The sequence below is a fragment of the Penicillium cosmopolitanum genome, assembly GCF_028827165.1.
Source record: "Penicillium cosmopolitanum strain IBT 29677 chromosome Unknown utg000005l:1.0-4006212.0:1.0-4009387.0, whole genome shotgun sequence".
Lineage (NCBI taxonomy): Eukaryota > Fungi > Ascomycota > Eurotiomycetes > Eurotiales > Aspergillaceae > Penicillium > Penicillium cosmopolitanum.
In genome coordinates, this window is record NW_026622675.1 from 632,367 (window position 1) to 650,819 (window position 18,453).

The window sequence follows — 18,453 nt, forward strand, 5'->3', positions numbered from 1 at the left end:
ACATAGCTGCAGCTTCCCGAAAGAGTTTGCCGCACGCTGTCGTATTCCGACACCAAAGATACACCTTTTTGCAGCAAAGCTTCAAACTCATTTCTTATCTCATTGGCACTGTTGAGAAGTGCTCTTGATTTTACAACTCAGGAACGGCGCAAAAACAGGACAGGCTTTTTCTTTTTCTTTTCTTCTCTTATTTTCTTTTTGTTATCTTTTTTCCTATTTTTATTCTCTCCTATGGGATTTCTGGCGGATTTTCGAGCGCAAAAAAGGAATTGTACATCTAATGGGATGCAGGGGTCTGGGAATTACTCTCAGGGGGATTTTTTGGAGGCCTAAATTGGCCGTAAGCGTGTATTTTATTCTACTTTGTTTCTTTTTGTTGTTTGTGTATGATAGCATGGGCCAGCACATTGTGATCCTGAGGCATCAAAGATTTTGTTCACGTGCCCTTCACTTCTCCATCCGTGATCCCCGTAAAGCGCAATCTGCAGTGACTTCACTTCTTCCCCACCGATCGAACCACGACTCACCTTTGACGCCCTCTTTCCTTTAATCGAGCCTAAAGTCCAGCCTGGCTTCTTTCTCCTAAATTCACCTCCTTTCACTTCATAATCACAATGGGCAAGAAGAGACGTGGTCCCTCGCTCGACGAGGTCCTGGAACGACCCTGGTGCTACTACTGTGAGCGCGATTTTGACGACCTTAAGATTCTTACTTTGCATCAAAAGGCCAAGCATTTCAAATGCGAGAGATGCGGACGCAGACTGAATACCGCTGGAGGTAAGTTACGCGAGAATTCAATTGATACCATTGTAACCGATCGATCGGGAGACTCACAAATTGGCGCATTGCAGGATTATCGGTGCACATGAGTCAAGTTCATAAGGAGCAACTCACAGAGATTGAGAATGCGCTCCCCAACCGAGCAGGTTTGGACGTGGAAATCTTCGGCATGGAAGGTGTTCCTGACGATGTGCTCAAGTCTCACCAGCAGCGCGTCATGACTCAATTTCAACAGGCTGAGGCCGAGCGACAAGCTGCGACCGGTAACCCCCCCAGCTGGAGGTAGCGCTGGCGGCCAGCCAGCTAAGAAACCAAAGCTTGAGAACATGTCCGAAATGAAGAGGCGGTTAGCGGAGCATCGAGCCAAGCGCGCCGAAGGTACTGCTGGTGGAAGCAGCGGCGATGTAACTCCTGTGGGCGCGGGCCAGAATTCACCGGCACCAGTCACATATGTACGTCCCATTATTCCCTCGATTCAAGTACCAGATGAAAGAAACAGATGTACTAACAATACTTTTAGCAGGGACAACCACAGCCTGTAGGCGCCACACCAGTGCAACAACACCCATACCCCCAACCGTACGGAGGCGCCACCGCTGCCGCCCCCTACCAACAAACCGCAAGTCCAGGATACCCATCCTTCTCCCCGCCCAGCGGTCAGCAGATTCTTGGTGCAGTAGCGTACCCACCTACAGGATACTCACCTCAGCCATTCCCCGGCGCACCCCCAGCTCCCGGTTACGGAGCCACACCATCACCATTCCCCCAGCAACCCACACCCACCGACTCCAACACCCCTCCTCGACAGGGAAGCCTGCCCATCCCAGCCGGACTCCCCCAACGCCCCGCTTTCGGCGCACCATCAGTCAACTCTCAGCAGATGCAGCAAATGCATATGGGCCACCAGATCCCTCCCGTCCCCGGCACCAACGCTGCATACACGAACGGAGAAGGCAATAACGAAGTGGCCCAGACTGCTACAGGCTTAAACGTTGACGAGCTGATTTCCGGAGCGGCAAAGGAAGCAGCAGCATCAAAGACAACTGATCCATCGACCGATAAACCGAGCAAGAAGGACAAGTCTAAGCCGACTAGAATGATTTACTCGCACGAGACGGTCAGTCCTGAAGAGCGTATGGCTCAGCTCCCCCGGTACGCATTTGATCGCGCACAGTTCCCCGATAACGCAGTCCTCGGCGAGCTCCCTGCCTCGGCGGTGACGGGGGTGATTCGGGACGAGAATACGGTGCTCGACTCGGCACAGTGAAATCCTCCCAACTCTACCCCCAAAAAGAAAGGAAATAAAGGAAGGACGATCTCATTGGCTGTTTCACTCCCATGCGAATTCTCTCGATGGCACAGTGCCGCTAGGCGGCGGACAATGGACAAACGGAACTGGAACGAGAATGAGAACGGGACGGTCATCGATTATCCAGCTAAGTTCGACACATATCTAGCTATACATGAGCATTCGTCTGGCTGGCTATGTTTGTTCGTTTTCTTACCTACCCTGATACCTGATCCATCAGTAGTTCTGGCGAAGCATGAACAAACCTCTCTCACAAAGCGAAAACAAAACCAAAGGCAAAGCAAAAAAGGTCTCGTCTCGAGCATGCCGAGCCATCGTCATCGTCGTCGTCGTCGTCGGTGCGTGAGGTACTTCTCATGGAAGGTAGTTGCTAGCGAGTGACGAAGAATCCGACCGTACGTGTTCTCTGCCCTCTCAAGATCCTTCTCTTTGTTCTTTTTTTTCATGCCTCAGTTTGCATTGTTATCGAGTCTTGTTCGTTCTACACATATATCCTTGACTATGTCGGGTTCATGCTGGATTCGAGGTGGGTCTTTATCTTTACCAGTCCAGCCCACCCTAGCTTTGCCGATATCGATGCCGATGCCGACCCCGATTTAATCTGGATGTAAGTTTTACATGTCTTTTAGCGATGAGTGGTAGAGAAATGAATATGAGTATTTTTAAGGAAACCTGGCTGGTCCGAGTCCTGGTATGATCGTAGTCTGGAGAAGCTGTTCCTAGGTACTGGCATCTTATACTAGTAGTGCGTAAATACTAACCAGTGGCTTTACTATACGTTGCAGACTCGAATCTGACACCGGATCTGATGCCCAGGTGGAATACTAGTAGACTCGAGAAGCAATCGTAGAGATAGCTTAACGCAAAGCTAGGATCTACTACATCTACAAGCATTCCCCGATCACACGGTGTGACACCCAGACAGGAAAGAACTTGAACTCAATTGGACCATAGCTATGGCATGATATCTTCGCTGAAAACAAACCGAAAAGAGCAAAAGTAAAGCAAGTCTCTTCAAAACGAACCCGGGGCCCGCACCTTCAAATTGATATCATGTCTCGCCTTTTCATGCTCAACGCAGCGCAGCAAGACAAGACCAAGAACGCAGCTTACCCGACCCATCCGAACAAAACCAAGCTTAAACCCAACAACCCAACCTAAGCCCTCTTCCCACGATAAGCGAGCGCAAAAACAATCGCACCGTATGTAGCCAGAATAGAAAGACCAGCAGGAACCGCCTTTCCAGTCTTAATAGCGCGAGGAATCGAGCTACCGCCCAAAACAGCGCTAGCCAAAAGACCGAGTTCCTCGCCCCAGGGCTCGCCAGCGCGAAGGCGGAAGAAACTGAATAGGTAGATTGCGCCGACGGAGAGACCGGCTGCGATTGAGGGGATTGAGCCTGTGCGGGCGAAGCCGATTGAGCCGCCTAGGGAGGTGAGGAGGGAGAGGACGAGGGCGGAGGTTGTTGGGAGGGTGTTTGAGGTGGACTGTGGGGGTTTTTTTGGTTAGGGGGGTTGTTTTTATGGGGGATTTGGGGTGGGTTACCATTTTGGAGGATTGAATTTGGTGAGATTGGGGGATTGGAAAGGTGGTGAGGTGGGTGGTTGTGCAAGTTGTGATGGTGGTGAGATGCTTGGAGTATGGGGTGATTAGATTAGTAATGGCCAGTGGGATGGGATGTGGGGAGTGGGGAGTGGGCCGAGGTCGAAGTATACGAACTTGAAAGCTACAACTTGAATAAGTACGGATTACACTTCCATATCTAATTATGGACGAAAGATATAGTAAGGACAACATGAAAGTGAGAATTAAAAGAGATAACTCTTTATTGCCAGAAGTTATCCTGTATGCATGTCATTCATTACTTTGTTCAATCTAAATGCTTCCCATGACGGCCATTAAGAACATGCTATGCAAGAAAAAGTCGAATACAATCAGAGCAAGGCCCTCATGGGCAGTGCTATTATCTCCGGTTAGCTCCATTAGACGCATCCACAGCACCATAAGTGCCCACGGAACCATTTTCTCCCTGTACCTCCTCTTCCTCCTCTTCCTCCACCTCACGATAAGGTCCATCTTGTTCCACAATCCAAATGGCTGGAATCACACTCGTGAGTGTAAGAGCACTGAGAAGCCACCAGGGAATAATCACATATCCCCTCTCAATACCCCAGGAAAATACGGTGCCGATCAACGCCGGCCCAGCAGCACGACCAAGAGCACTGACGCTCGTCGCAACCCCGTTAAGAGTTCCAAGGACAGTCACACTGGAGGCTGAGTTTGTGAGAAGAATCGTGCAGCATGGAATGGCAAAGATAACCGAGCCAAGCTTGGCAAAAAGGATGAGGAGGACACTGGGAATACGGAAAGGTTCAGGGGTCAGAGCTATGAAGGGCGTCAGGAAGAAAATTATCGGCATAGACAGAGCGGCTACTCTGAAACATCTTAATACGCCGAAACGCTGCACGATCGGTGGGAAGAAGAGGAATTGAATGAACATTCCTGCAATCCCGCTGATCGTGTAGAACAGACCGATTGTTTGGGCATCTACCGTTGATAATATCGTCAGTTTGAGAACAGTGAAAAGATGATGATCCTAGGTGTTCTGCGAGATCTCGATGTAAACATACCGATGCCAAACCCACTGGCGAATTTGAATGGTAGCTCTACATCCGGATTATTCTCCAAATCTTGGACTGGCCAGTGCAGAAATACAGGGAAGACCGAGTCAAAGGCCATTCCGAGGCCAGAAACCAGCGTATACGAAATGAGCACGAGAGTTGACTGGGGCGTGAATATTTGCGACCACTTAGTTTGAGTCACGGGCTTCAGTCTTTTCGGCTTTATCGAGGCAGGTCTGTCCTCGGCAAGTAAGGGCGTCTGTTCTTCGTCGTCGTCTTCGTTTTCAAGTTTCGATCCCAGTTCGCGCTTTCTACGCGATGTGCACGGCTCAATAAGTGCCTGACCCAAGACCAGACCAGGATCATAACGATCCTTCTTGGTGGCTAGCGTTTCCTGTAAAGATAAAGATATCAGCGATCCGAGACCTTCGAGTCCTAAAATGAATACTTCTTCTTACCTTTAGAAACAAAATACCCGTAGTGATACCGACGATAAAGAAGCAAGCCGAAACCAAATTCGGTAACGCAAATGGATACCGTTTAAGAAACTCAGATCCACCAAAGAGATTCGGATGTTTCTCAGCCGGCCGAGCAAGCGCCCCTCCAAAAGCCGGTCCAAAGATACTACCGATCGTCCAGACCATAGGCATAATACTGAAAGCACGAGGCTGTAGCTCACGCTGCGGTACAATCTCCGCAACCATAGTGCGGATGATGCCGACGTTCCCGTTCATGAAGCCGATCAAAGCACGCGATACCAGAACCATCGATAGACTCGACGACATACCAAACATGATCGACAGCAGCATCGTAAAGATCTGCCCGCTGATAATGACCGGCTTGCGTCCTATACGGTCGGACAATGCGCCCCAGGCACTGCCATCACCGCCTGAGTCACGGACGCGACCGCGGAGGCGATGCCGGCCCATTTGGCGACTTCGGGCTTGGGAACGCCCACATATTCGATCAGTTCAGGCTATTTGCGAGGCGTTAGTGGAGGCCTTTTTTTTCTTTCTTCGGAGTGTTTCAGAATATTGAAAAATATTTCATATGTTGAAGGTGGTGATGTTTGGGTGGAGAATGGCGTCAACATGTCAGGAACAAAACCTACCAAATATGGGAGAATCGACGTGAAGACGACTGTTCATAGGTTGATCTTAGTTGCATATTCTTGCCAGACGAAAAAAAAGAGAAAAAAAAAATCTATGGGGTAGTTTTTATTTCGGAGAGTGACACATACTGGGCTCTGACAGCCGACATATAGCTAGTTTATAAGCAAATTAGTGAAAAGGTCTTTCAAGGGGAACTCGGAGCGGTAAAAAGAATGAGTAAGGACCCTTGGAGGCAACATGAACATACACAGAATAACCAGCTGCTGGACGGGCAGCTGTGGTTTTTGCATTCTCGTCTAGATGGAGGCAGGCGGTCTCCTCTTGCTGCAACCGGCAGCGCAAAAAAACGAGCAAAGAAAAAGAAAGAAAAGAATGAGGAGAAAAGAGAGGGAAAAAAGCAACCAAAGCGAAGCCGCGGATGGATAATCCGCCAGATCGGCAAAAGCGCGATGACTCTTGCTCCACTCTCATTGCCTTCGGGGTCTAAGCCGCTTTAGTGTCGCTGCAACCGGACTTCTGCGCGATGTCAGCTGGCTACACTGGAAAGGTGAAAGGTGGAAGACCCAATTAAAATAGGTAATCTCAAGTGCCATGTGCATTCTTTTGATTTCATTCTCGATCAACTGCGCTGTAGCGCCGCCAGACTACGTAGTATCATTTATAACAGGTTCTTCTGAATATTTACTAAAATCAGATTTAAATCACCTTCGCGAGATCAGCTTGGTTGCTGCTCCCACCCGCTCTTGGATGATTTTACCCCATTTCTGTAAAGAGAAGAGAAAATAGTTAGCAAGTTCAATCAATATAATAAAAGACATGGGAAGTTGAAAATAGAAAAAAAAAGGTTCACGTACCTTGGCATTCTCCACATCTCCGGCCTCGAGGCTCTCCACCAGTCCGGGGTATGTGGCGCCCGAATAACCAGTCCAAATACCCGGAGCAAAGACGACATGCTTGAACCAGTCACGGCCATCAAGACCCGGTTGGTAGAGGAACGCACGTTCGATACCCTTATACTTGTTGTTCGCAATCCGGACCTGGAAGAGAAGTCTGACCTTCTTCCACCAGTGGTACCACGGGATATCCTCGCCCAGCTTGGTGTTCAGATCCGCAGTCCAGGCATCGAATGTCTTTGCGGCCTCCAGGAACTCAATGATAGACAAATCCAGTCCGGAAAAGTCAAAGTGTTGCCCGTCGTGAAGTTGATCCGCTGAAGGCTTAGCCCGGCTCAGATATGAGCCCAGTCCAAGGGCATAGTCAGTGGCATTGAAGGAGATCACCGGCGTCTCAATGAGCTGGGCAGCTGCAAGAGCCCAGAGCTTAGTGGTTGCAATATGGTACTCCCAATTCTTATCACCAAACTTCTCCATCCACGCGAAGCTGTCATAGTTCGAGTGATAGTGGTAGACGGGGTCGTTGGCCCCACGACCGAATCCAAAGTCGAGACTAGCAATACCGGCAAAGTCTTGGAAAGCAGTAAAATCACTACCACTTCCCATGGTTGCGATCTTACCATTCCAAACATCGCGGACTGTCTGACCCGGCACCGTCTGGTTAGGGGATTGCACAAGGCCAGTCACATCATAGATGACTTTGTTCAAAAGGGGAGCGGCACGAGGGCCAAAGTCTGTGCCAGCCGCAGCGACATCAACGTTCAGGTACGCGACATTAGCCTTGGACAGCCAAGGAAGGTATTCTTCCACCCATTCAGTAGAGCCGAGCAGGCCATACTCCTCGCCATCCCAGCTGGCGAAGACAATGGTGCGCAGTGGCTTCCATCCAGCCTTCATGGCCTCGCCGAAGCTGCGAATGACCTCATTCAGAGCAGCGGATCCGCTGTTGGGATCACCCGCACCACCAGCAATCCAAGCATCGCGATGGTTACCAAGGACGATGACCTCGTCGGCGATGTGGCCCTTGACGACACCGATGACGTTCCACAGTGGGGTAGTCACATATTCCTGTTGATTGTCCAGATTGATGACCACGTCCTCAGGCGAAGGTCCAATATTGTACTCCACGCCTTTATAGCCGAGACCGCCGCCCTGCCAGTACTTGTTGAAGTCCGAAGCCTTAGGACCATGTCCGTTCAGAGCCTTGAGGAAAGGTAGGACCTCCTTGTAAGAGATAGGCAGGGATGGGATGGAAGGAATGGAGCCGTGCGGATCCTGGCGTTCGCATCCGGGCTTGGAGGGATACCCCGGCGTCGTGGGATCACCAGGCATGATACCTGACCGAAGAGTTAGCTAGGCAACCACCTTCCATTAAGGAAAATAGAATACATACTCAGGAACTGCGTGCTACCCCTCTGGATGGCACTTGGGTTGCGAGCAGGGCCATCCGGATAAGCCTCGTAACCATTCTCCTCCGTGATTTCGCCATCCTCCTGGGGATCGCTATAGATCACCACACCCACCATGCCAAGCTCTTGCGCACGCTTAACCTTCAACCCGCGGAAGATTCCACCATATTTAACGATGGCAATCTTACCTTCCAAGGTTACATTTGCGTTCACAAGGTCTTCGAAGTCTTTATAGGAGCCGAAGTTGGCATACACATATTGGGCAGTGACATTACCGCTGGCGGAGTATCCGTGGAAGACAGGCACTCTTTCCGGCAGACTGGAAGTGGGATCTTCTTCCAGTACATCTTCCTCCAAGGTCGCTTCGAAAGTGACCTCGGTGTCTTTGCCAGACTTCTTCAAAAGAGCTAGACGGTGATCTTGCGGGTAGTTAAGGTAGATGTCATAGGTCGCAAGGGTGGTATCCTCGACGCCAAATTCCTTCCATTTCTCCAGGGTCCAAAGAGCCTGACTGAGGTTCTTTCCCGCCAGGTGGGGACCAGCAGTATAGTACTCGCTCCATTCACGGGCCTTCGCTGCCGAAGGGGTATTGATGAGAACCTGCTGAAGCTGGTCATATGGGAGACCAAAGCCTCGCGGCCAGGCATCGTGAGGGTATGGGTTGGACCAGGGAGCATATGACCAGATTGAACCGTGCCCCCGCGGCAGAATAGCACCGGGGATCATGAACAAAATGGTGGCCACCACTAGAAGCGTGCCGAGGAAGAAAGTACAGGTGCGACGAAGGGCATGATGTGGGTACCGATGCCGCCGCGGGGCGACATGGACCTCCAGCAGAGGCGTTGTCTCGGAGTACGGCATGTCTTTCTCCCTCATTTTCTCAAATGATTTGGGAGAAAGTAAGAGAAAAAACCCCGGGACGATTGAGGAGGGGAATTGCTATGTCATTGCCCAGTCGAGTCTCGAGCTCTCCGCACTTTATCGCGTTATCGCATGACTAAGCGGCCCCTCACTAGTGGAGAAGGTATCCACCTTCCGCTTTGGGCCGAGGGCAGCGTGCTGTATAGCTGACTCGATATACTTCGCAACTGTCCTAGACAAAATGCCGAGGAAGGCAGCAGAAGCATAAATTGTAAGTTTTAGAGGATCATTGGACCATGAAATCTCGGGACAAATACTAGCGACTACGATACTGGGATTTGAGTTGAAAGTGGACCAAAGTACGTTGACACCCATGTTGTCGGCACGGGGTATGTGCTAGTATCAGAGCAGTGGAGAAGAAATAAGATGGGAACTACTATGTAAATTGAAGATGAACTAACACATAAAGTATCACATTTCGCACCACCAATTGCTGAGATCTGGAATGTCAGGATTCTATTTGAGACTCGATCGAACTTCTTAACTCGATTCTAGTACAGCCTGACTCGTCCACGATAATACTTCTAGCACGCTACAAAATAAGCGAAGCCAAATTATCTACACTGCTATTATGACTCGGTATTCATTACCCCGGAAAATGAGACGAATGGAACGGAAATTGGACTGGGTCGAGGTCAAAGAGCCAAACGTTGCATCGAACTCTCGGGTCCAGCCGATCATCTGAAGAGTTGCGGTCTATGTTTAAATGCAGCAAATGTCCTGGGAAGTATATACATCGAATACCATGTTTTGATATACAATGGCTGTTTCATATCTCAAAACCGCAATTGTTGCAACAATTGCAGCTGGCATCGGCTGCAATGCCGCCGTTCTCGACAAGCGGGAGATTGCACTGGGAGGAGGTAGCGATTGGCACAAATACGTTCGCTCTCCAGCTACCTCAATTGTGAAGCCCAAGGCTATTCTGTCAGCAAATACCACAGGTGATGTGGCTAATCCAAACGGCTTGCTTGATAGTCATGGGTCTCCGACAGTCTTGACACGCAAAGGAAGTGACGACAAAGTCCCGTCGATGGTGGTGGATTTCGGACAGAATGTCGTCGGAATAGTTTCCATTAACTTTGCCGGCTCTACCAATTCTTCAGAAGGATTTCCAGGCCTGAAGCTGGCTTTCTCGGAAACTCAGCAGTTTTTGACCAACACCAGTGATTTTACTAGATCGGATAATATGCCGGAGGTATGCAGAAACTTCTATGATGACTCGATAGCCTTATTGTATTCACAATCTATTAACACTGTTCTAGGGCGAAAAACTCACCAATGGCACTGACCAGGTAAGTTATCCCCATCGAAGACACTCCAAGTACACGCTCTAATTTCTTTCTAGATCGCCGTTTCAAATGATCCATACACCTGGAATGACAAGACTGGCTGTCAATATGATACAAAAGTATGCTCGGATGGGGTTCATGGATTCAGATACATGAAAATCTGGCTCGATGCCCTCGAAAATGATGCCCCCTACGCACAACCATACGGATCGGTATCCATCTCAAACATTGAACTCGAATGGTCCGGCTATCTCGGAACGCCAGATACTTTCACCGGCTGGTTCGAATGCTCTGATGAGGATCTGACGCAGTGGTGGTTTGATGGCGTGTACACTGCTGATATGGGGACCGATATTTTCCTCGCTAACGAGACCGATCCAAGAGACTCGGCTACACCAACATTGGAGGGCAAAGAGGTTCTCTTCGACGGAGCTAAAAGAGATAGAGATCCCTATGTTGGTGATCTTGGTGTTGCTGCGCTTACTTCATATCTGTCGCATGATAATCCCGACTCCGTTCGCAATATTTTGGCGGATTTGGCCGAGCACCAGAGGGATGATGGCTGGATTCCTCCGGCTAGTATGTAAGTTACTCACTCCGGGATTTCCAGAATTCAGAGTGTTCAGTTTTGACATCATAAACAGCAATAACTATACTCTCAATCTTTATGATTATCCTATGTGGTGGGTGGTCTGCACCGTCGATATGGTCATGTATACTGGCGATACGGACTTTGCGGCGCAATACTACGACGTGATGCGAAAGACACTGGACAACTATTATGGCCAGAATCTTACCTCCACTGGTGGCCTCCTTAACAAGACAAATGGCTACGGTGATTACGCATTCCTCCCTCGCTCCGGCGTCATCACATACTACAATGCCCTTTACGCCCATGCATTGAAGTCAGCAGCCAAGTTGGCCGACATACTCGGCCATGGCACCGACCGCGATACCTGGAGTTCTCGAGCCACTGAAGTCGACGAAAAACTGTTGGCTAGAAACTGGGATGCCTCCGTTGGAGCATTCTACGACGGTGGACCCTGTCCCGACAAACCTGGCGACACGATCTGTGATGTTCACGCTCAAGATGGGAACGGCCTAGCCGTTCTTGCGGGCACTGTGAATTCGTCCTTGGCTACCAGCCTGCTAGACTATTATGGCAAATCTACCGCTCGCCCCTACGGCAATGCCTTCTACGACAATGATTCACTTCAGGCTGGATTTTCCCAGCGCGTGTATGCTTTTATTTCTTACTTTGAGCTTGCTGCGCGCTTTGCTACAAAAGGGGCTGCGGGATCCGCCTATGAGGAACTGAAGCGTCTTTATGGGTGGATGTCGACTCATGATCCTGAGATTACATTCTGGGAAGGCATTGGTCCCAACGGGTCTCCTTATGAGGATGGATTTACCTCTATGGCGCATGGTTGGTCAACAGGTATCGTGCCTCTTATGAGTAACTACGTCCTCGGAGTCAAGCCCACCGGTCCTGGTTTCAAAACTTGGGAAATTTGCCCTGTTACTGAGGGTAATGTCACCTGGGCCCGTGGCCAGGTTGGCACACCGCATGGCCCTATCAAAGTCTCGTGGAGTAAGAAGGACAGTGATGGTTTCGAACTTCATATTGATACACCCACTGGGACCAGCGGTGTTGTTTGTGTACCGGTCACAGGCTCCAAGAATGAACAGGTTTATGTCGATGGAACAAAGGCCGAAGCCGAAGTGTCCGCGGCCACTGATGAGCCAACTGGAGCGGCTAAGGTCATCAAGACCAGTGGCGGCGCCCATGAAATATTGGTTAGCGTCTAAGAGAGTGGCCATGAGAAATCGGATTCATACTAGTAGTACTTTTGGCGGTTGTTAGTTCAGCTACTAGTTACTATTGGTTATTTTTGGAAAAAGAACAATAAATCAAGCCCGAAACATATGAACTCCATTATGCTGATGAATGATGCAATGAAACGCAAGAGGTATCACGGTGGTTATCATATACAATCGCTAAGCCAAATAAATCCATACCCATCCAAAATCGAACAGACATATCCACAATCTTCAACGGCATGGAATACGTAGAAACTATAATATTTCATCTTCGGCCGGAACGGGCACCTCATCATCCAATGCAGGATTCAGCTTTTGACCCAGATCAATGCTATCTCTCAGGATTTTGCGTGCAGCGTCATCGTCGACGCGCATATCTTCTTTGACGAGGCAAAGAGCAAGCTCGGGGACGAGGACGGACTGGGCGTAGCCAGCTACACCCGCCGTTTTGATTATGTTGTCCGAGGCCGATAAGCGACGCAAAGTAGCGGAGAAGCGGTCAACGACAGCCTGTAGCCTGTGACAGAATGCAAGGTTAGTATTGCCCCAGTAAATAGATGGGTTGTGCGAGTGGGCGCTTGCTTACATTTTCGCTGCTCCTTTCGTCCCATAATATCCACACGAAATATTTTCAATACCATCACCCGCCATTGTAAGGCGGAAGTTCTGCGCCTTGCCATCCTTCATGATGGTAGACAGTATATTATGGTAATAAGACGGGTGTTCTGGAGCCAGAACCTTTTCCAACTTGGGGAAAAAATTTTTGATGCGCTGATCAAAGGTTTCCCAATTGATCTCTGGATATCCCTGTTCTTGCCATTCCGTTTTGGCCGCATTCTTTTTGTGCGATGTGCAGAATTGCTGCTGATCGCGGACACGCTGGTTCGGCTGGGCCTCGAAGAGGATGAGTAGATCTGGGTCAACCTCCTCTTTACACATTGGACACAACCATCTCCGCGGTGCAAGGGGCTTCATATCAGTTTCATCTTCGAGTAGGTTTATGAAATCCGAAGGCGCAGAGCTGAGTGGTGAGCTGGAGCCTGAACCGCCCGAGGGGTCTAGAGCCATTTGTTCATTATCTCTGGAGAGCGTTGATTCAAACGAGGATTTCGAGTCGGGGTGTAGAGGAGGTACAATGAAGCCAGAGGGTTCCGCGGCATAGTCGTTATCAGAAGTCGGTTGGTCGATTTCCATAGCTGGTTTGGATTCAGCTTCTGATTCTGAAAGTTCTGTCAACTCGGACGATTCTGATGTATCATTCTCCTCGGCGCTCGGTGATTTCTTCGAAAATGTACTTGGTACTTTGAACCGATTGTTAGGCGGGGAAGCAGCAGAGCGTGCGCTTGAGCTCGGGACTTTCGAGAAAGAGGTGGTCGGATATGTCTTTGTCTTGAAGCGCTTGTTCTGTGAGGATCGCCACGACGAGAAGATTTCTTCCTCGTCATTGTCGTCGCCCGTCATCATACTGGAGGTCCTCCGCAGGGCGTTTTTCCTGGTCGATCCAGCTCGACTCTGAGAGCTAAAAGCTCCCGCCCGTACAGGTGCGGGGGACGGAGGTGCATTTAGCTTCTCCATTAGTGTCCTTTCCTTGAACCGATCCTCATGCGCCGGGAGTTCGACAGAGTCTCCGGTCAATTCTTCGTCGTCAGAACTAAGTGGTTCATCATCTGTTCCGGGTTCAGGCGCTTTGCTTTCGAAGACAGGCTCGGGCTTGGGGCTGCGTTCCGCGGCGGCATCTTGCTGGGGCATGCTGAAGGTGGAAAGTAGATGTCCACTAATGTTGCGGCTTAATTGGTTCGACGCACGGCTTGAATCACGTTTAGGTTGATAGTGCATTATACAAAAGACGGGGTCTTGGGGATTCGAAGAGGCTGGGGAGATCGACAGGTAGATCGTATACAAGGAGCGACGAGGTTGCGATGCGACAATGTGATAGGGGCGTCAATCGGAAAAGGGAAAGGGAAGAGAATTGGATCTGAAAGAAAACCAACAAAGAAAAAGAAAGTCGCGGGCCAAGGGGCCGATTCACAAATGGACGAGCAAAGAAAGAAAGGTGAGAATGAGTGGTGAGTGGTGAGAGGGGAATTGGAGAACGCGCGTGACACGACAAAGTGGCGCCCCACAGCGGAGACTCGTTTGACACCAGTTGTTAGTTATACTCCGTAGTACTTGTCGAAACCAATTCAAGCTATTCGAGCTATTCGAGCTACCTCTCTGTACATGACAGCTGCACATTTATAAACATCTCGGGCACCTAGGCAAAACAATGCACCTCTAAAATGAACAAAAAAAAGTCCCTAGCAAAAATTCTCAGGAATGAACCCAACCCCCCTCATTATTCAAAAGTCATTGAAAACTCCTCTTCTCCATGTCCGTGTCCAAAATCATCGTGATCTGCCCAAGCATTCGGCTCTAGGGCCATAGCTCCCACGGCTGTTGCGCCCACAGCTGTTGCACCAATTGCAGGCATAGTAGAAGAGGTTCGTAGTTCGGGCCGGGAGGGTGGATCGTGTGAGTACCGTGGGGGTGGGTCGTGATAAGAAGTATCAAACGTCATTTCAACCTCGTCCTCCTTATGCGTGGCCGAGTAATCATGGGCAGCCGGGGGTTTGGCGGCTGTATTCAGTTTAGGCTCGGATGCCGTTCGTTGAAGGGAGACGGAGTCGTCGTATTCGGCGTCCTTCCCCTTTTCTTTCTCCGCGGGGGTGGTGGGTTGGGTAGATGCCGACTCTAATGGTCGGTTCAAATTTAGTTTCATTGGAGGCAGGGTAGACTCCAGCTGTTTAACTTCGATGGCTTCCGAGGCCAACTCAGCTCGGATAGCCTCAATATCGAAGAGCACCGAGCCCGGTGCACTCTTATCAATCGGATCGTGTGGTGCATTTTTCTGGTTAACGTCGTAGGTCTCCCAAGATTTCTTCTCGGCCATCTTGCCACGCTTGAAGAGACCGAACCGCTTTTTCTCCGGCTTGAGCTCTGCTTCTCGTCGAGCTTCATCGATCTCGCGAATCAGCTCTCGCTGGCGCTCGGCGTGGTTCTCAGGGTCCGGGTCTTCAATTTCTGCGAACTCGTCACCTAAGACTTCCCAACCCACCTCTCTAAGAATTCGAGGCATCGCGGAGCGGTAAGCCATATGTCCATTGACAAGTTCGGTCAAGTTGAAATTCTCCAGCCCTGGGATACCCTCAACAGCTGCAAGACCGGAGACACGCATGATACCACCACTGGTTGCCCGGAAGAGGTAGCCAAGAATCCAATCATTCGTACAATATCCGTTTACGAAACGGCCAGACACCACACTGCGCGCTTTGAGGTATTCATCCTTGCTTGCAACGATTGGCGATCCGAAGAGGTAGACATTCTGAACAAGTCCGTGGCAACCCTTATTAGCTAGCTCCGTAAGGCATGAAAAGATGACCCGTGCACCCAAAGAGAAACCAAGTAATGTGATGGGTCGTTTACCCAGGTTGCGATCTTCCAAAGAGTCGGCCATTACCAGCCCAGCCGAGTGCGCACGAGCCAAGGAAACGGTCCACGGGTTATCAATCAGGTAGGCAAGTTTGGTCAGGACAAGAGGCAGTTGTAATGATGCCATCAGTGCCATCAAAATAGTACTTCCCAGCACCTGCTGTAGACCCTGGGTCAATGCCTAAAAGCGAGTCAGTTGCATGCGCGGTTTGAATTTTGTTGGGAGAATATTTTACCTCTGTCGCAAGAATATTGATTGTGTCTCCCATGCTTCGAAGCATCTCGGGCTCCCACAGAACGGAATAGATATCACCCATGATGGGATCGATTGTACTGTAGGGTAATCGAACATCATCGACCTTTCCAGTCATCCATCCGGACACTGTCACAATCAGATTGACCTTCTTGTTATTGTGCAAAGGCCGGTATTCAAAGGTCTGAACCGCGCCAGTTCGGCGATGCGAAGCTCTCAAGCCAATGGCACTCCCACCAAGAGTGGCACTTGATGCAATCAAAGCAGTGCCACCAAGTCCACCCAAAAACGTGCTGGTTCCACCAATACCGACGGTCGTTAATCCCGCAGCAAGACCAGCTCCAATAACAGGGGCCAACAACCCAGCCGACAAGCCGATTACCAGTCCACCACCAACAGTGGCCAACCCCATAACCATATATTTCGTCTTGCGAGACTTTTGACGACGCTTTTCCATATGCTCTGATTCATCCCAGTTCTCTTTGTCTGCCTGCTCTTGCATTTCCAGTGCGTCTGTGACGCGCTTCTCGAATCGACATATTTGCAGCCAGGTCACATCCATAGACTCGCCAACTCGCTCCAATAGGGTCCGGGACCGCGCATCATACGCTGAGTCGGCAATGAGAACAAGAAACAAATCACACAGGACGGTCCATCGGAGATCGATATCAATTCGGTCGGATGTTGGCATTTGAGATGGTGTTTTGACTTCCGTAGGCTCATCGTCTTCGTGGGCTTCATATGGTGGCGGGGAACCCAGTTCTGATGACGCGTCGGTCTCAACTGACATGCGCGAACGAGGGTCTCCTTTCGAGGTAGGGGATGATAATGATGCCGAGGAGGAAGACTCGTGAACAGTTTCGGCCATTGGGTTTTTGACACGCGCGTTTTGCATAAGTGGTCGAACGAGGTCCCCAGGTTGGACTCCATGCTCGGCAAGTTGCTCAATCATAATTTGTTCCGCCGAGTTGATATCCATATGCATATACAACCGGCCCATCATAGCCTGGCCCCATTTTCTCGTGGAGTCGGACGCTTTTTGGTGCGTCTTGCGGGTTGATCTCGTGACCGGCAGCTTCGACAACTCAAGATTCATCTCGTGGATTGCTAGACGAACCACACCCACGTAGGCGATCTTCTGGGTTTCGTTGAGAAGGTCTTTTGTGGCTTGGAGCTGGCTGACAGAGTCACGGAGCTCTTCTCCAACCAGACCAGCTGAGTTGTTTGCTGAGTCTTTGAAAAGATAACTGGTATCTTCATCCATACTTGTAGCAGACTGGGCATCTTCGTCGAGCTGAACTCGAGTGTATCCCTTTCCTGCACCTCCAAGCCCTTGGTATACCGCATCATTGTCCTCCTCCTGGGCGCCACGGGCGATCAGCCTCCCATAGTCGTCGTAGTAGTCGAACTCTCCCAGTGCCGGCATGGCTTTCCAATCCACCGGTTCCTCGTCTTCCTCTTCACTATCGTCGTGCGCTTGGTGGGGCTGAGCGATTCGCATATGTGACCATTCCGAGAACTCGACGTTTTTGGGCTTCGAAGTGGACGATCGGGGGAGGCGACAGCTCCGGCGGCTTCAGGGTCGGGTTTCTGTGTGGCTGCATCTGCGGGCGTCAGGGATTCAGGATCCTTGTTTGGCTTTGATGCTTGTTTTTCTGGCTCCGCGTTTCCAGTTGCTGCCTCCAGCTTTCCCTTGGTATCCCCAACTTGATTGACATCTTGTTCTGGCGTCGAATCATTTGCAGGGCTTGCGGCTGGCTCTGGCTCTGAGGAGTCTGTGGGGGGTCGGCCGTTGCCTTCGGAGGGGTCTGGGGTTGCCGGTTCGGGTTTCGCGCGAGGTCGAATTGGTAAACCAAAGTCGTCGAACTCCAGCGGTGCCTCTATCGGCTTCTGTGAAACTGTATCAGTCGGCCCAGAGCTGTTCTCGTGGGGCGTTATGTTCTCCTTTCCCTTCCCGGTGACATCTTCCGGGGCGACTGCAGCCGACGGCTGAGGCGTATTAGGCGTAGAGTTTGCAGAAGAGGCAGTGATCTGATCGGGGGCCCCGTCGCTGGTGACACCCGCTTGGGTCATGATTTCACATCGACAGTCAACCCTGGTGAGTTCGTGGTTTCTGAATGCCGATCCGGGTTGGCAGTGCGTCCTGGCTTCCAGGCACGTTCCTCGCGATGCTTGGGGGGAGCACACCCATTCCAGTCAAAGGGTGGAAGAAGAAATTATATGGAAGTGGTCCGATGCGCCGTGGTGGACCGGATCGTGGCCCTTTGACTGGTGAGTCTCCACAGATGACGGCCACGCGGAAAAAGGAGGTCGGCGAGGCGGGAGGCAATGGCGGGGCTGGCAGTTACAGCAAGCAGCCAACAGCTAATGTTTAATAGCCAATAGCTAATAGCAAGCTCGATCAGGGTGAAAGAGTATAATCAAAAACGATTGTGAACAAAACAAAATGAAAGTACTGAGAAATAAATGGAATTGAATCCTTTCGCAACCGAAATCAACCACCGCGTCATCCCACGGCAGCGCCGAAAGCGGAAGACCGAGCACAAGCGATGCTCCCAATGCAGAAAGTCAACA

The 18,453-nt window shown here is 50.4% G+C and overlaps 9 protein-coding genes across 9 annotated transcripts; 4 read left to right on the top strand and 5 right to left on the bottom strand.

Moving 5' to 3' along the window:
* Positions 1-614: 614 nt before the first annotated feature.
* Positions 615-2,047, top strand: N7509_003262 (putative C2H2 finger domain protein; the record flags this gene model as incomplete). Its single annotated transcript, XM_056627899.1, is given in 4 exon segments — positions 615-777; positions 852-1,043; positions 1,057-1,232; positions 1,304-2,047. 4 exon segments carry the CDS (start codon positions 615-617, stop codon positions 2,045-2,047), a joined length of 1,275 nt encoding a protein of 424 aa, XP_056490633.1.
* A 277-nt stretch (positions 2,048-2,324) lies between these two features.
* Positions 2,325-2,700, top strand: N7509_003263 (uncharacterized protein; the record flags this gene model as incomplete). Its single annotated transcript, XM_056627900.1, has 2 exons — positions 2,325-2,427; positions 2,543-2,700. 2 exons carry the CDS (start codon positions 2,325-2,327, stop codon positions 2,698-2,700), a joined length of 261 nt encoding a protein of 86 aa, XP_056490634.1.
* A 546-nt stretch (positions 2,701-3,246) lies between these two features.
* Positions 3,247-3,637, bottom strand: N7509_003264 (TMEM14 family protein; the record flags this gene model as incomplete). Its single annotated transcript, XM_056627901.1, has 2 exons — positions 3,247-3,576; positions 3,635-3,637. 2 exons carry the CDS (start codon positions 3,635-3,637, stop codon positions 3,247-3,249), a joined length of 333 nt encoding a protein of 110 aa, XP_056490635.1.
* Positions 3,638-4,052: 415 nt separating this feature from the next.
* Positions 4,053-5,639, bottom strand: N7509_003265 (glutamate carboxypeptidase; the record flags this gene model as incomplete). The annotated part of the gene is made up of 3 exons (XM_056627902.1): positions 4,053-4,636; positions 4,720-5,104; positions 5,169-5,639. 3 exons carry the CDS (start codon positions 5,637-5,639, stop codon positions 4,053-4,055), a joined length of 1,440 nt encoding a protein of 479 aa, XP_056490636.1.
* An 884-nt stretch (positions 5,640-6,523) lies between these two features.
* N7509_003266 (M28 family metallopeptidase) lies at positions 6,524-9,000 on the bottom strand (the record flags this gene model as incomplete). Its single annotated transcript, XM_056627903.1, has 3 exons — positions 6,524-6,586; positions 6,677-8,052; positions 8,109-9,000. The coding sequence occupies 3 exons, from the start codon at positions 8,998-9,000 to the stop codon at positions 6,524-6,526; spliced, it is 2,331 nt and encodes a 776-aa protein (XP_056490637.1).
* An 805-nt stretch (positions 9,001-9,805) lies between these two features.
* On the top strand, positions 9,806-12,146 carry N7509_003267 (uncharacterized protein; the record flags this gene model as incomplete). Its single annotated transcript, XM_056627904.1, has 4 exons — positions 9,806-10,243; positions 10,311-10,340; positions 10,394-10,920; positions 10,982-12,146. 4 exons carry the CDS (start codon positions 9,806-9,808, stop codon positions 12,144-12,146), a joined length of 2,160 nt encoding a protein of 719 aa, XP_056490638.1.
* A 267-nt stretch (positions 12,147-12,413) lies between these two features.
* N7509_003268 (RTC4 family protein) lies at positions 12,414-13,907 on the bottom strand (the record flags this gene model as incomplete). The annotated part of the gene is made up of 2 exons (XM_056627905.1): positions 12,414-12,675; positions 12,745-13,907. 2 exons carry the CDS (start codon positions 13,905-13,907, stop codon positions 12,414-12,416), a joined length of 1,425 nt encoding a protein of 474 aa, XP_056490639.1.
* Positions 13,908-14,493: 586 nt separating this feature from the next.
* Positions 14,494-17,952, bottom strand: N7509_003269 (uncharacterized protein; the record flags this gene model as incomplete). The annotated part of the gene is made up of 3 exons (XM_056627906.1): positions 14,494-15,807; positions 15,863-17,355; positions 17,388-17,952. The coding sequence occupies 3 exons, from the start codon at positions 17,950-17,952 to the stop codon at positions 14,494-14,496; spliced, it is 3,372 nt and encodes a 1,123-aa protein (XP_056490640.1).
* A 95-nt stretch (positions 17,953-18,047) lies between these two features.
* On the top strand, positions 18,048-18,254 carry N7509_003270 (uncharacterized protein; the record flags this gene model as incomplete). Its single annotated transcript, XM_056627907.1, has 1 exon — positions 18,048-18,254. One exon carries the CDS (start codon positions 18,048-18,050, stop codon positions 18,252-18,254), a length of 207 nt encoding a protein of 68 aa, XP_056490641.1.
* Between the last annotated feature and the right edge of the window lie 199 nt (positions 18,255-18,453).